This window comes from Condylura cristata, unplaced genomic scaffold (genome assembly GCF_000260355.1).
Source record: "Condylura cristata isolate star-nosed mole 26May11 unplaced genomic scaffold, ConCri1.0 scaffold00063, whole genome shotgun sequence".
Taxonomy (NCBI): domain Eukaryota; kingdom Metazoa; phylum Chordata; class Mammalia; order Eulipotyphla; family Talpidae; genus Condylura; species Condylura cristata.
In genome coordinates this window covers 502,480-517,013 of record NW_004567164.1, presented here as the reverse complement: position 1 = coordinate 517,013, position 14,534 = coordinate 502,480, and the positions used below count along the sequence as shown (strand labels likewise).

The window sequence follows — 14,534 nt, the reverse complement described above, 5'->3', positions numbered from 1 at the left end:
AAAAAAATACCTAAACAAACAAAAAGGAATGAGGAAATGGTCTGAACGCCAAAGTATTTCACAGCGCAAAGTGGCTGAGGTATTTACGGCGTGCTATCTACTGGAGAAAGGCAGGAAAATCTGTATTTCATGAACATGATCACACTGGTTGTCATACTAAACCTTTTAATTGCTTTGCAGCTGTGAGCCTTGTGACCAGGGGGCCTGTTCAATACACACACCTCAAAAAATGAAGCCACTGCTAGTTCAAATATAAAAAGCAGGTCTGTCTCTGGCTTGAGCTGTCCCACGCATGCGTCATTGGCTTTTGAACCTCTTGTGCTAAAATTTAAGATTCAGTTTTTTCACTGAATAAGCAGTGGAGAGGGAGAGAGCTTGACCAAGAAGAGGAGCGAGGCTTGAGAGGGGTGTCTGCTCCTCACTCGCCTCCCCCAGCCTCACTCCTGCTCGCCCCTGCTCGCCTCGCCTTCTCCCTGTCTGTCAGTTGCCTGAAAACCCTAGAAAGTCTCCAACACATCACCAGCCCTGTCTCCCGTGTTCACCGAGGAGGCTTGCCCTTCGGGCGCTTCCTGCTCAGATACACGGGCCTTCTCCTGGGCAGCTCGGTGCAGAGCAGGCGTGGCACTTGGGCAGGCGTCAGCAAGTTGTCCTGCAAGTCCACGGAGTAAAGATGTCTGACTCTGAGGGCCTAGCGGCTTCTTTCTCCACTACCCACAAGCTACTCCCCTTGGCCTTACAGTTAAAATCAGATGATACACATGTCACTGGGCATGACTGTGTCCCCCAGACATTTTATTCATAAAAACCGACTGGCCAGGCTTGGCCCGTGGGCCCCAGTTTGCTAACTCCTAACATCGGGGAACAAAGTCAGTTGATCATGACTTTTTATCCTGATACACGGCTAGTGGAGAACTCCAAATGGTATTTAGCACACAGTCAGCTAGGAAACTCAGCCCCAAGGAGATGTCCATGAACTCTTACCAGGATACTGAACGGTCAGCCCACAGTAGGTGGCCACGTTGACAAAAAGGACGTGCTTGCCCGAATACTCTTTGAACAGAATTTTCTCCTTGCCATCGAGAGTGACGGCGTCATAATCATAGATGGTGCCCTTCACATCTCTGTAGCAATTCATCTGGAGATTTAAAATAGGAGACGCTGGTAACAACAATTCTTGGCATCTATGTAAAGAATAATGCATGCATTAGCTGGGACCCCAACACACCAAGCAGGCATCTAAAGTGTGGAAGACAAGACTGGAACGTAGGTCCAATGACTTGAAAGCCAAGAGATTTTTGAGTAACCATCAGCTGGGTCTCTCTGCCCATGATTCTCGCAGAGGAAGAGGCCAGGAAGTGTTTGGGTGAGTGGAAAACAGCAGAGATTCACGAGCTGGGAGACCTGGAGATCAGCGAGGCCAGGTAGAAAAGCAAACTGGTATTCAGACCGCATAAAAATGAAGCAACTCATGGTCCCTGAGCCGGAGCACCCTGCCCGGACTCCCTCAGTGACGGGGAGGAATTTAACCGCTGAGTGTTTCAGGCTGGCCTCGTTGCATTTCACTTTCCCTAGGTCTCCTGGCTTCTTAGTCCATGCATCACACGGCGGGGGAGAGAGAGTCTGGCCAGGGACCAGCCATTGCATTGTGTCTCCATTACTGGCCTCAGATGATCTCTGAAAATGGTTGGCTGCTTACTGGACCTGGAGCACCCGGCAAAGTCTTGGGAATCGGGCCTCTCTGGTGGCTCAGTGGGTTACAGTGCAGCACTATGAAGCTATCCGCAACCTCACAGCGTAAGTTCGAGAGTTCGGTCCCCAGCCAGGGAGTGACCCACACAGCGCAGCAGACCCCTCCTGCCTCGCCCGCTGCTCCCCTTGGCAGTGTGTTTCACTCCATCTGTTCTGCTCCCCACTCTGTCTCTGGTGAAACCTCCCACTCCCTGTACCTCTGGCCTGTACCCCAGTTCTGTATGCACCAATCAATCAATCAATAAATACTTCTTTGAAAAAACAAAAAATACACTAGGCTCCTGGAAATGCAATGGAGTAAAAAGGATTTTAGTCAAGCACCCTTTGCCCCACCTAAAGAAGGCAGGAAAGAACTTAAGGTCAAATCAAGCATTTCCCAAACCCACCGGTTTTATTAGGAGCCACCAGGCCGTGGTTACTTGGCGCCTGCTCTTGGGGGAAAGACACTCTGGCCTTGTGCCGCTCCTACGATGCCTATGCTCGTACACACCTGCAAAGCCGAGACCCACGCAAAGACATTATTATGGGAGAGATCACGTCAGCCTCCGTGGTGCCTGGTCCCCAGGTGAGCAATGGGCCCTGCGCCCCCTTTGTCACTACAGTGTCAACGACTGAAAATCATGTGGGGTACAGTAATGCAGGAGGAAGAGAAGCTCGGAAGTCAGACTCCTCGTAGCTCCGCGCGCTTCTGCCCGTCATAGCTGTTCCCAGTTGACGTGTCTGCTATGTCTCAGATACCTCTGGATTCAGCTTCTGTTAAGCCAGTGTTATAGCCGAGGGTCTCCACACTCAGTGATGAGGCACTGGGTAACACAAAAGCCCCATCAACTCTCAAACATAAGTCACCCCCTCGGAGGTAACTGAGCCAGCGTCAGACAGGGAAGATCTTAAGTTGCTTTTTACAGAGCACATCATATGTGTAATAACAACCGTTGGCTCTGGAAGTGGGGGAGGGCAGTTACCTCAAAATTCTGTGCATGACTTTTGACTCCCCCCAGACTTAACTGCTAATGATCCTTGGTATTTTAAGGAGGGGGAGTTGGTGGAAGGATACCCAGGTCCCTTATAATTGATCCTCCTGCCCATGGGTTCTTCCATGGCAGCTGAAGTTGGCTGGGAGCCTGCCCCAGTATCCACAGACACACACCCCAAAAACATATCCTGGTGGACCCAGGCAGTTTGAACCGTATTACTCAAGGATCAACAACATTCTTCACCTCCCACAAGGCAGCTACTATCATCCACAAGTTCAGAGACCAAGTTGAGGCTGATAGAGCCCAGGTGACTTGTCCACGCCACCATGTTGGAAGAGTTTGCTGGGCCCTGGCTGATTCCTGCTAACTCCCACTCAAGTTGTATCCACAAGGCCACTGAGCCACGAACTGGGACGAGGGCTGGGGCCAGAACCCAAGACTCCTGACTCCAAACAGCGTCACTTAGGCCTCTGCTCATGTCCCCATCTTTTATCTTCCTGTGACAACGCTCCAACTTTATCCATCCCTAAGGCTTGTACATAGTGTCCCCTCCTCTTTTGGGGGGCTTGCTGAGCGCTGCAGGGAGCCCCCAACTCAGCCTGTCCTTCAAACCCTGGTCAGACCCGCCCTCACGCCCCAGCTCTGATGAAGACAGGGATGTGGCTGGATGGGGGGCCTCACACCCCTGCCAGGGGAGAACGGCCCCTCCCAGGAGACCTTCCTTTGCTACCCACAGCCAAAGCGAAGAACACCTCTTTGAGGAGAAGGAAAGAAAGGGTTAGGGGAACCGGGGGTCGGCCAGGTCTCCAAGAAGGACCTAAGTGAGAGGAGCCGGTAGGCCCAGGACGACAGTTGAGCCCTGCCCCGCCCTCTCTGAAGTCGCTCACCTTGGTGTTCTCGATCTTGGCCTCTGTCTGCACCACGCAGGCCAGGAGAAGAGGGAAGAGGGAGTAGGCCCCCAGGAGAGCAGTCATGACCCGAGATCCGGACTCCGAGGAGTCTGCGGCGCTTGCGCCCCTCAACAGCCTTTTGACACCGGCTGGCACCGGCTCAAGCGTGCGCAGGCCAATCACAGGTCGCCAAGGCTTGCGGCGTGGGTGGGCGGCGCGGCCGGAATTCACGGCCCCTGCGGCCCGCGTGTGCGCCCGGCGCTCGCCGCCGGCCATGTGGCCGTTTTTGTGAACTGGTGTTGGTTCTGGGCAGGTGGGAGCTGCCAGGCACCTCGCAGACAGCTCCCACAGCGGCGCTGACCAGACCCGCCGCCACGCTCTCCTGGCTTTCGAGACCTGTCACAAGACGGGGGGGCCAGGCCCTCGCTGAGAGGACAGGCCAGACCGGGCCTGAGCTAGGGGAGCCGCTCCCCACACATGTGAGGGAAGCACACTAGTATGTGCCCTTCAGAATGCCTCCAGTGTTTATAAATCACAGAAAAAAGAGCCAGCCCGCTGGGAAACGGGGTGGGTGGGGGAAGAGCACAGCAAGCCCGCTCGGCCTTGGGATGCAGTGTTCTTCCAGCCCAATAACCACAGGGACAGGCTGCATCTATCAGATTGGCCAAGGTTCAAAGAAATTGTTGCAGTTGGTCTTGGTGTGCTGGGGAAGTTCTTACACAGAAGGGGGTGCCGGCGGCTGGGAGGACGCTACCAATTTCGGGGGGTAATCCGCCATTCTGAATACAGTCTTCTTTCAACGTATACAATTCTTCTGAACTTTTAATTTTGATATCATTAAAAGTGTGTAGCAGTTGTCAGCTGTCCCCTTCATCTGCCGGGGTTTGCGGGACCCGTGAAGGGTCATGGAAGTGAGGCTCCATACACAGCCTGGGAACTCCTGGGCTTCTCACACAAACAGCATATTCAACCCCCACCAGCCTCAGCAGACACTTGATCAACCAGACCCTCCTCCTTCCTGTCTACAGTAGTTTTACTTAGTCCAAACTCTGCTTCCCAGCTGGTTACCCTCATGCACAAGCTTACCCCACCCCCCACTTTTTAACTCAACTTTGGGTGCCTGGTTCACCCAAAAGCAATCTCGGAGGGGGGAGTGCGTAACATAATTACAGGAAGGGATGAATCAGCAACTCCCTGGGCTTGAAGGGGGAACAAAGAGACGTCTGAAGTGTTTGCACTGGTCACCCTCCGCCAGCCCCCGGCCCTTCTCCCTCCCCGCCAGGAGCATCCCTGCCTGCTGGCTCTTCTTTCCAACCAGCCCCTTCACCAGCCTGGCTCTTCCAGGCTCACCAAAAACGGTGCTTCTGCTGGGGCTTAGTTCTTGCTGCTGGGGGATTCTGGGCATTCGTGAGCTCTCCGGGAAAACAGAACTTTCGTTACCCCAGATTTCTGATCTGTTCTCAGAGGCCTCAGGGTGAGAGGGGAGAGACCAGAGCGTGGCGTCTGACCCAGGCCACCGAGCCGCGGAACCCTGTGGGACAGGTCCCTGTGTTGCCACCTCCCTGCCCAGGATGCCGCCTCTCCCGCCCTCCACTGTTCAAAGAACTACGGGGACTGAAGTACCAGCTCCCCAAACAATGCGCTTACACGTCCTCGGCCTCGCCAGCCATGTGCATGTCTGCACCTTGCATGCTGTGCCCTGGCGCCCCCCGTGGAAAACTGTGAGGAGGAGAATGTGGACTCCACAGGGCTAATTTTAATGGAAGGGAAATAATTCAGTCTCAGTCTTGGCACTAGACCTGGCCCAAGGTAAACACCCATTGTTGACGCCACTGAATGAAGAAACTGAAGCGCCAACAGAAAACCGATAACCCGAAGTTACGCCCTTGGTGAGGCTGGAATTACACGCTGCTGCTCCTTGCTGTGACGCATTCCTTCCAGTCTTAGCCACCGGTCTCCACTCATCTCACAGCAACTGTGGGCAAGAAGAGCGGAAGCTTGCGCTCTCAACTCTACTTCAGCGGTGGGGTCAAGTGGCCTGACAGCTCCTCCTTCCCCTCCCTGTGTCCTGTTGTGTCGTCTCCCAGGAGGCCAGACCTCTGTCCACCAGAAAAGAGGTTTCAGCTCCCATTTGCAGTGTAAAAGTGGGGCTCAGGAAGGGGAGGTGACTTGGGCAATGTCCCTCAGTGTGCAGACGGAGCACATTAAATCATTCAAATCATTTGCCTTTTCACTACCATACGAAATGCATCAGGACGTGGAGGAAAGTTCGAGAGATCACTGTTCTTTTACATTTATTTTTCACCCTTGTATATTCTTAGCCTTCTGACCTCCTTATCCAAACATGATGAAGTTTGGGGTTCACATCTGATCTAGACTGACTGTGACCCTGAGTTTTCACTGACCCACTTGGCCCCCACACACAGACTTCCTGAATGTCTGTCATGAATGCCAAGCTTCCTTCCCCCAACCTGCTTTGGCTTTTTGGAAGCTACGATGGGGAGGCGGGAGAGGAAGGATGTGTACCCCCATAAGCAGTGTTCTTGTCCATTACTTCTGTCTTAATGACCAGGGGCAGGGCGTGGGAAAGAGAGCTTTGTGCTCAACCACAGACAGGTGGGTACCCCACACCATTCAAAGCCAGCTGCCTCCTGCCTGGAGACCTACCCCTCAAGCCCTTCGCTATTCCCAAGGCAAAAATAAATCGCCCCCTATCACCAACATACAGCAGCAAGCCACAACCAACAACCCCATAGAGCTGTGGAACCCCGAAACACCTCCATCGAGCTCAGTTTATCCATTTATTTAAAAGGGGAGCTGGGGGCCTCCCTGGTGGCACAAGGGGTAAAGTCTCAGCACAGTGAAGCTACTGGCAGCCACTGTAGCATGAGTTCAATCCCCCCACGTGGCCAGCAGACTTTTCCTGTCTCACCAGCTGCTGCCCTCAGCAGTGGATTTCAGCAGATCCTCCTTTTCCTGCTCCTCACTCTGTTTCTGGTGAATCCTCTCATTGCCTACACTCCAGATCTTGTACCAAAATAAATAAACCTTCAAAAAATAATAAATACATTTAAAAAGAAAAAGGGGGATAGAACAGAAAAATCACCCAGTCCCTTAAAAGGCTGATTTCCTAGTACATTTTCTCAGCTTCTGAGAGATTCTAATCACCACCGGTGAGACTGACCTGACCAACATTTATCCCTAGAATGATTGGGGTAAACAATCACTCTGAAACGAGAGTCAGAATCAAGAAACTTCCCCAAATGTAAGCCAGTTTGTGTCCCACAGATCGCGGTTTCCAGACCACAGCTACCCAGGAGAAGCAGATGCTGGATAAAGGGAACAGTCGCCTCGTCCAGGTCACAAGACCAGGCTGGGCACCTCCACAGGGCTGCCCCCAGAAGCCTCTGCCACAATCCATCAGACTGAGACAACAAAGCAGAGGCTGGGCCCAGCGGGGTGTGGGAGCTGGGGGGGGGGGTCCCCAGGGCCCGCATATGAAGGGCTTCAAGGGCTGTGGGAAAACACCTGGACCTGACCTCCCCGTTCCACTAAGGACATGCATTTCATGCAGAAACAGACAGACATATTCTGGCCAAAGACTGTTTTGCCAGGTTCAAGTTTATTCAGTCTTTTGAAACAAATACAGCTATTTCTAGAAGCTTGGAGTTTCTCTTTGACCCGAAGCTACTGGTTTGGAGTCCTGTCTGGAAAACAGCTGCTCCCCACCCTGAAAAACGAAAGCCCCTTGCAAGCCAGGCCTGTGCCATCTAAGAGTCCCCGGAGGGACCCACGAAGGGACAGCCCTCACATATCAGTGCTCAGCACCCCAAGGATCCAGTTCATTCGAAGGATGCTGTGTGGCTCTCGACACTGCTGTGGCTGGCGCTGAAACGTGGTGGGCAAAGAGTTTCATGGTGAATGAGCTCGTACAGGCGACGCTTTCATAAGGAAGGCTTCTCACAAGAAGCAGGCATGCCGAATAAAATATGAGCATGCTGTTGATGGTGCATGTTGAAGGCAGGATCCCCTACCACATACGCAGGGAAATCGCTGCCTGCAGGACCCTCAGGTTCAAGCAGGTGAACACCAGTCACCCCCCACGCTCACCAAGAAACCCCCGGTGCCAGGAACTCAAGCTGTGAGGTCCAGCTTTAAACGGGCCTTGAGAAATTTGTCTCCCGGGGCTGATACTGAACAAAGGATGTGAGAGGTCTCAAAGTCAAATGAGACGTGGTGGGAGGTCGCAGGGGGCACTAGTGGCCCGTGGTGACACCTTATGCATTTCCTTGGACACTGGTGCTCTGAGGTGAGGCAGATACCAGGTGGCAGGGGACCTTAAAGTGCCCAAATGCTGTCTGGGTTCTTCACCCGCGTGCACAATGGCAAGACTGCTCAGGCTCAGGTGTTTAACAAAGGGATTTGCTGAGGAGTTACTCAGGCCAATAATGGCCGTTCACTTTACCCAAAGTTGTGTCCAGTCCTATCCAGCACAAAGACCATTTTGATGGCACCTTTCCCACCACTGAGACATGTAGCAACTTTTCCCAACAACAGGCCACGTGTCTAAGGCATGGCAGCCAGACTCAAGGCCTGGTTCCAACTCAGGAGGACAACAGAAGCCACGACAGGAGATGCTCCCAGAGCCTCAGAACCTTCAGCACAGCACCAGACAAGCGACACTCAGGATGGCAGCCACAGCCACCAAATGACCCGACAAACAGCCTCACACAGCGAAGCCAGGCTGTACCCGCAGCAAAACCAGGAGCCATTTCAGCAGTTCAACTACTTGCAACGCCTCTTCCTGTCCAAGGCTGGCTGCTGAAGACTTCCACATTCAGAAGTTCACAGCAGCCTTCTCCGAGATCAGCCCAGTCTGGGGCTGACATCCACTAGGCCCCAAAATGCTGAAGGAACTGAAACCTGGAACTCAAACCTTGAATCCTTAAGACCCAACAAAACCATCTCCTTCTCTCTCTCTCTCTCTCTCTCTCTCTCTCTCTCTCTCTCTCTCTCTCTCTCTCTCTCTTTCGCTCGCCCTCTCTCAGTCCTTGGCTTCAGTTACAAGGTCACTTCAGATCCCATTTCAGGTAATGTGTATTAACTTAACAATTAAAACACAGTTAGATGTACACACATTCAGGCAGAAAACCTGAAATGTGTGTGGATAGGGCATTTATGGAAGGAAAAAGGGAAGATGAGGTAAGTGAGGAAAGAAGAGCTAATTAATGGTGAAGAGCTTAACTGACTCTTGGTTGTTGACAAAACATCAGTTACTGATTCTCTAGGAAAGATGAAAAGAGAATACAAAATACAAAAGATGAAAGAAAATACAAAGATGAAAAGACAATAGGAAAGATTGTATTCTTGAGCTAAAAGGCCATAATCAGCAGTTCTGATCTAGATGAGTTTTCAAACACTTGTCTGCTTGACAGTTTCTTGAAACACTCCTTCTTGGCCTAGTCCAAAGGTCCTGAAGCTTGTTCAAAGAGGTAATGCAATTTCTCTGTGCTGGTTTCCTGGCTCCATTTTAAAAATGGCTTCACAGGTGACAACTTTTCAGACAAATTTACCCTTCCATTTGGATTCAGGTAGAAATGTTGTTTCTGATGATTCTGATTCAAACCCCAAATTTACATTCTTCTAAAAAGGTAAGGAAGTGGTAAACATTTCTTGTAAATCTGCAGGACCTCAGTTGATTTCAGCTCAGAATAACCCATATGCCAAAGTAAAACTTACTGGCGAGGCCTATTCTGAACATTTTGGGGGGAGGAGAGATCTTTGACCTCCACGTGGCTATTCCTGAGTTCTGTCCTTTTTCATAAACTGAGTTCTGCAAGTTAGTCTCGTGAATTACTGAGACTACGGGGGTTAATGTCGAGAAGCCCAATCTCTAGCTGGTCAACCAGAAGTACAGATGCTTCCGAGAACTTACAACAGGCCCCTGTAGAGGGGATGGTCTGTGGGACTGAGGGCTTAGACTGGAAGGTCCATGCTAACTCTGGGGCTTGGTGTTATAACTGAAGTAAGTTGCTGAACAACCAAATTAGGTGTCCAGAAAATCACAAACACACACGCCACTAGGTCATAAGAGTCCTTGCAGTCAGAAGTTGGACTCTCCCTGGCAAGATCCTGGTCTTCGTGAGCACAAATGTCACTACTGTCCCAAGTCTGTCCCTGCATAGCTGGCTCGGAGGCAGCCTTGAGGGAGATTCAGCCACACATCAAGTAGCACAGAGAGGTGAAGAGGCAAGAAATGGGTCCTCCCTGCTCACCTCGACTTGGTGCAGTGCAGCTGACGTTGGACTCTGACCTCCAGGACATGAGAGGGTAGTTGTGTTCTCTTCCATCACTAAGTATGTGGTGACCTGTCACAGCAGACAAAGGAAACTACTATAGAAGTGGTGCCTGGAAGTAGGCAGCTGCTATGATAAATAACTCAAAAGTTGTAGAGGCTTTGGGATTGGATAATAGGCAGAGGCTGGAAGAGGGTTGAGCTGCTTGGTAGGAAAAACCTAGACTGTCTGGAATGAACTATTGGTAGAACTATGGGCGGTAGATGCTTGTGGTAAGGGCTCACAGGAAACGAGAAACATGATGGGAAAGTGAAATACAGGCTCATGACCCCTTCCTGGCATCTCTCCAAGCTCTAGGTGCCATTGCCATTCTGTCTGGTAAACTCTCCCCTGCTTTCCTCTTATTAGGATGCCTGCAATTGTATCGCGGGTCCTCCCACATAACCCAGGATAATCTCCCCATCTCAAAGCGCTTAATCACATCTGCAAATCTTTGCCACATAAAATTCTTTGCCACATTTAGAGGTTCCAGGAAATAAACCTGATATCTTTGAGGGCCATTGTTTAGGCTATGGTGGAGTTTAGATTCTGGACCAGAGCACACCTGAGTGACTCTCAATCTGAGGAGAGGGGTGCATTTTTTACTAGCAGGGCGCAGAGCAATGCCTGAAGGGCTGACGCTTGGGGCTTTGTCTCATTGGAGGATGTCTGATTCTGTCACCCTCAAGGGAACTCTGGGTATCTCAGATGCCCATGGCTCTGTAGGGATTCTCTGGCACCTCCGCAGTACTCGAAGAGGAGAATAGACACAGGCGATAGCTGAGAAACTCCTTGTTCTTCTTTATACATTGTGCCTTTTGTCTCACCACGCACTAGATTATTCCTGGGAGCAGATGAGGGTGGTGACTCTGTCAGCAGTGACAGTCTGCAGGAGGACACGGTTTCAGGGTCGATGCCTTACGAAGGCTCAGGATTAGGGCCACAGCCAGCCTGAATATGAGGCATTCTCAAGGATGAGGCAACAATGGGCATACATATGGGCAAAAATGAAACTGCAAAGAAACCACCGGAGGCCGTCCCTGCTGGTGCAAGGGGTTAAGTTTCAGCCTATTGGCAGCCACATCAGCACAAGTTCAGTCCTCGGCCAGGGAGGTGACCCATGGCGCAGCAGACCTCTCTCTTGTTCCACTGCTGCTCCCCTCAGCAGTGTATTGCAGTAGATCTGCCTGTTCTGTTCCTCACTCTGTCTCTGGTGAATCCTCTTACCCTCCACATCTCTGGCCTGTATCCCAGTTCTTACATGCATAAATAAATAAAATAAATCTTGAAAATGTGCTTCTCTTGACTTATTTCCACTTTAATGGAATGGACAGAATGAGGTGATAGATGTGCAAATGTAATTTATAATACAAACAGAACGACATTACAAAATTCTGATATACCCAGAACTATGTCTATGTCTCCCACCTGCTGTGTAGAGAGGGAAGTCTCTGAAGTTTCAGGACAGCGAGTCAAAGAAACTGTTCAGGTAGAATGAAGCAGAGGCTAGAATTTCTAGTAAGGGTTCAGGTAAATAAAGAAGCCTGTCATTTTTGGAGTGAGGCTGAGGGACTACACAGCAACAATGAGGGGCTTTGATTTCTTTTTGATCGAAGAAACTGAAGATTAAAGAAGCTGTGTTGAGTGTGGGGACAGGAGGCAGAAATAAGGCAATAGTGAAACCAGAAGGGAACTAGAAACAACTTGGTCCTTCGCTCTGAACTGAAATCTATTTCTGAGAATTAGTATTTGCTCCCCGGGGCTGCCAGAGCAAAGGGCCACAAACTAAATACTGCGGACAGAAGTGGACTGTCTCGCCATCTGGAGAGTGAAGCTGTCTCCAGAGTTGTTTCTTCTAAACCTACAAGGCAGACCCCTTTCTTGCCTCTTCCAGCTGCTGGGCGCCCCGATGGTCCTTATAACAGCATCACCCCTGTTTCCATGTCCATCTCCACGAGGTCACTGGCGATAGAGGCTCAGAGGCACACCCTGCCCCAGGACAACACAATCCGACCTAATTCCACTGGCAGTCACCCCATTTTCAAACAACGGCACAAGCTAAAGGGTGAGGGCAGGCCGTGACTTCATACCAATGTAGAGGAACACATTTCAACACAATCCCCTGTGACCTCAGGAAAATCTTTTCTTCGGCATCTTGTTCATGTTGTCCTTGACTGGCTCAAAGAGCAGTAGCTGACAAGTCAACCTAAGTCATCTAGCCCATGAGCTATTTGCGAAAGGCAGCAAGACTGACCTGAGGTCTAATTCCAGGCTCCCTGGAACCTGATATGTACTCAGAAAGTTGCCTTCGAACATATCAGTGTTCAAAGTTCTTGAAAGAACTTTGAAGTTCTGATCGAAAAAGGTGTCATCCCATCACTTTGAACAAAAACATGTAATTAATACACCAAAAAAATCTCTCAGGAATGACCCCATTCCTGAGCCAAAATCCTGAATGAGATTTGACTTGAAATAGCAAGAGTCTGTCCATCTAGGTAGACGCTGGGTGATGGGGAGAGTTCAAGCTGCCAGAAACAGTATTTATGGAGGGACAGGTATACCTGGAGATTCAGCTGAGGTCAAATCAAAAGGGACTTTAGATGCTCCGGGGGAGAATATCAAACAAGATGTAAGAACCAAGACAAGTTTAACTAAGAACGGTGCCAATGAAACTGACTTTCAGGCAAGTCATAGACGCAGCGTGTAGAGACGGGATCAGAGAAGACCCTGCAATTAAGAACTCAAGCTAAGGGGTGAATGAATGAATGAATGAATGAATGAATAACTGCTGGAAGGAAAAAACAGGAATTGAATTCAGCCAACATTGCTGGAAGATAATGGGGATTGGAGCCAACACCCTTGAGGAGCAGCAAAGGCGAATTGTGGCCCTGAAATGCCTTCAGGAAAGCCACAAGCAGACCTGCCTGCTCCTCTCCTACCGAGTATGGGCCCGGCACTTAGCCTTTCATTGCTGGAGGCCAGACCCATGGGCCCCAAAAGCTTATCCGTGTCAGGTCCCTGGAAGTGGGGAATGAATGAGATTTGGGTTTCAGGGCATTTGGCTTATTGATGAGATATCCGAGAGTCTCTTCATCACTCCAGGACCAGTTATGTAAGGGGAGCAAAATTAAACCAGCTTGCGTGACAGTAAAGATCTGGTCACGACTGATGTGCCACACGGATCCAGCAAGGGTTCTGGAGCAGGAAGGAGGAATTTGCTTTCACACAGTTAGGGGAAGGATGTCCTGAACAAACTCCACGCAGGCTTTGTGGGCCCCCACCCCCACTCCAGACCAAGGCCGTCAAGACATAGATGACTACAAATCCCGCCATCAGGGCAGGGAGGATAATGGGAACTGAGGGTGGAATTAAGCAGCCAGGGCTGGTATAAAACCAGACATGTGGGCTTGGGGCGCTCTTGGCTCTTGGCCTGGCTACTGGCTTTTCACTGGCTCTCAGGGTGCCACTGGGACTCCAGGTTAGCGGAACTGGTCGGACACAAGTTACCTCCCTCTCCTTCTCCCTGGGTTACTCATTTCTTCCTTTCCCCTTCTTTCATCAACCCTTTGTGCCTGCAGCTGAGCCTTATTGTAAGTCCCTTGAAGCCACTGGTGAGGGTACCCATTACATGTGGGGTTACCCAGTAACAAGGCCACATGACCAGCCAGCCAGTGACCTTTGGTCTTCACACATCAAACAGAATGTGTGAATGCTAAATATACTTCTGGCTGCTGACCTGCCATTCCGTCCTGGGTGAGGTCCTTTATGGCTGTTTCCCCATTAGAACTCACCCCAGTCTTGGGCAGAGGATGCTATTATTACCCGACCTGACCAGTAAGAAAACAAAGATGCGATGCAGGCACTTTCTCGCAGCCGGTGGGGGTACTGTCACTTTGCTGTTTAAGTCCAGCCATTTGCTGACCTGAGGGGGGGGCAAGGACTGGGAGCTGGAGAAGATGTAGGTGTCCTGCCAAAGGCTTCTTTTGCACTCTGGGTAGGGAACTGAGCCATAGATTACAGAGCTCTGAGCAGAGCTGAGAAATCCGAGCTCACACCAAGTGTGTTTTCTGCGAGTTCCCAGGAATTCAGCCCCATGGGGCTTCCGCTCAAAAGCAGACCGTCTTGTATGTGAGTCTGGAAGAGGCTGCACAGTGATCAAGCTGAGCAGAGGAATAGACGGGCCTGAGACTGACGGGGAAGAAGCCACCTCAGTGCAGGAGGGCTTTGGCAGATGCAAGGGGAGGCTGGGGAACTGTGTGCCTCTTTCCCAGCCCGAAATTCCCCCAGACCAACGACTTTCTGGTTGTTTCCCCCACTCGGCTCGCAGAATAAACTGGTTGGTGGAGTCAGAGGGGCAAAATGCTCTCGCTCTCGTCCAGAAAATGGGGTCCCAGCTCAGGGCAGTGCGCGCCTGATAACGTGCCCCTGAGAATGTGCGCCCCGTATCTGTGCTCCTAGCATTAACAAGTTCGGCTAGGGGCGGGGTGGGGGCAACGTGCCTGAGACACCCACGTCCCCGAGTTGGCTTTCATGCGCAAAGGAGACTTGCGGGCTCGAGAGCGCGGCCCCCGCGTCCACCTGCCGCA

General features: G+C 51.1%; 2 protein-coding genes across 2 annotated transcripts in view; one reads left to right on the top strand and one right to left on the bottom strand.

The window, feature by feature from the left end:
- Nucleotides 1-3,697, bottom strand: part of GPX5 (glutathione peroxidase 5) — a 7,584-nt gene extending 3,887 nt beyond the window's left edge. The window contains exons 1-2 of the mRNA XM_004695443.2: nucleotides 3,611-3,697; nucleotides 982-1,135 (exon numbers count right to left, since the gene is read on the bottom strand). Coding sequence (XP_004695500.1) covers nucleotides 982-1,135; nucleotides 3,611-3,697 — 241 coding nt within the window. The remainder of the gene's footprint in view (nucleotides 1-981; nucleotides 1,136-3,610) is intronic.
- A 9,088-nt stretch (nucleotides 3,698-12,785) lies between these two features.
- Nucleotides 12,786-14,534, top strand: part of GPX6 (glutathione peroxidase 6) — a 5,393-nt gene continuing 3,644 nt past the window's right edge. Inside the window, exon 1 of the mRNA XM_012734643.1 lies at nucleotides 12,786-12,890. Coding sequence (XP_012590097.1) covers nucleotides 12,786-12,890 — 105 coding nt within the window. The remainder of the gene's footprint in view (nucleotides 12,891-14,534) is intronic.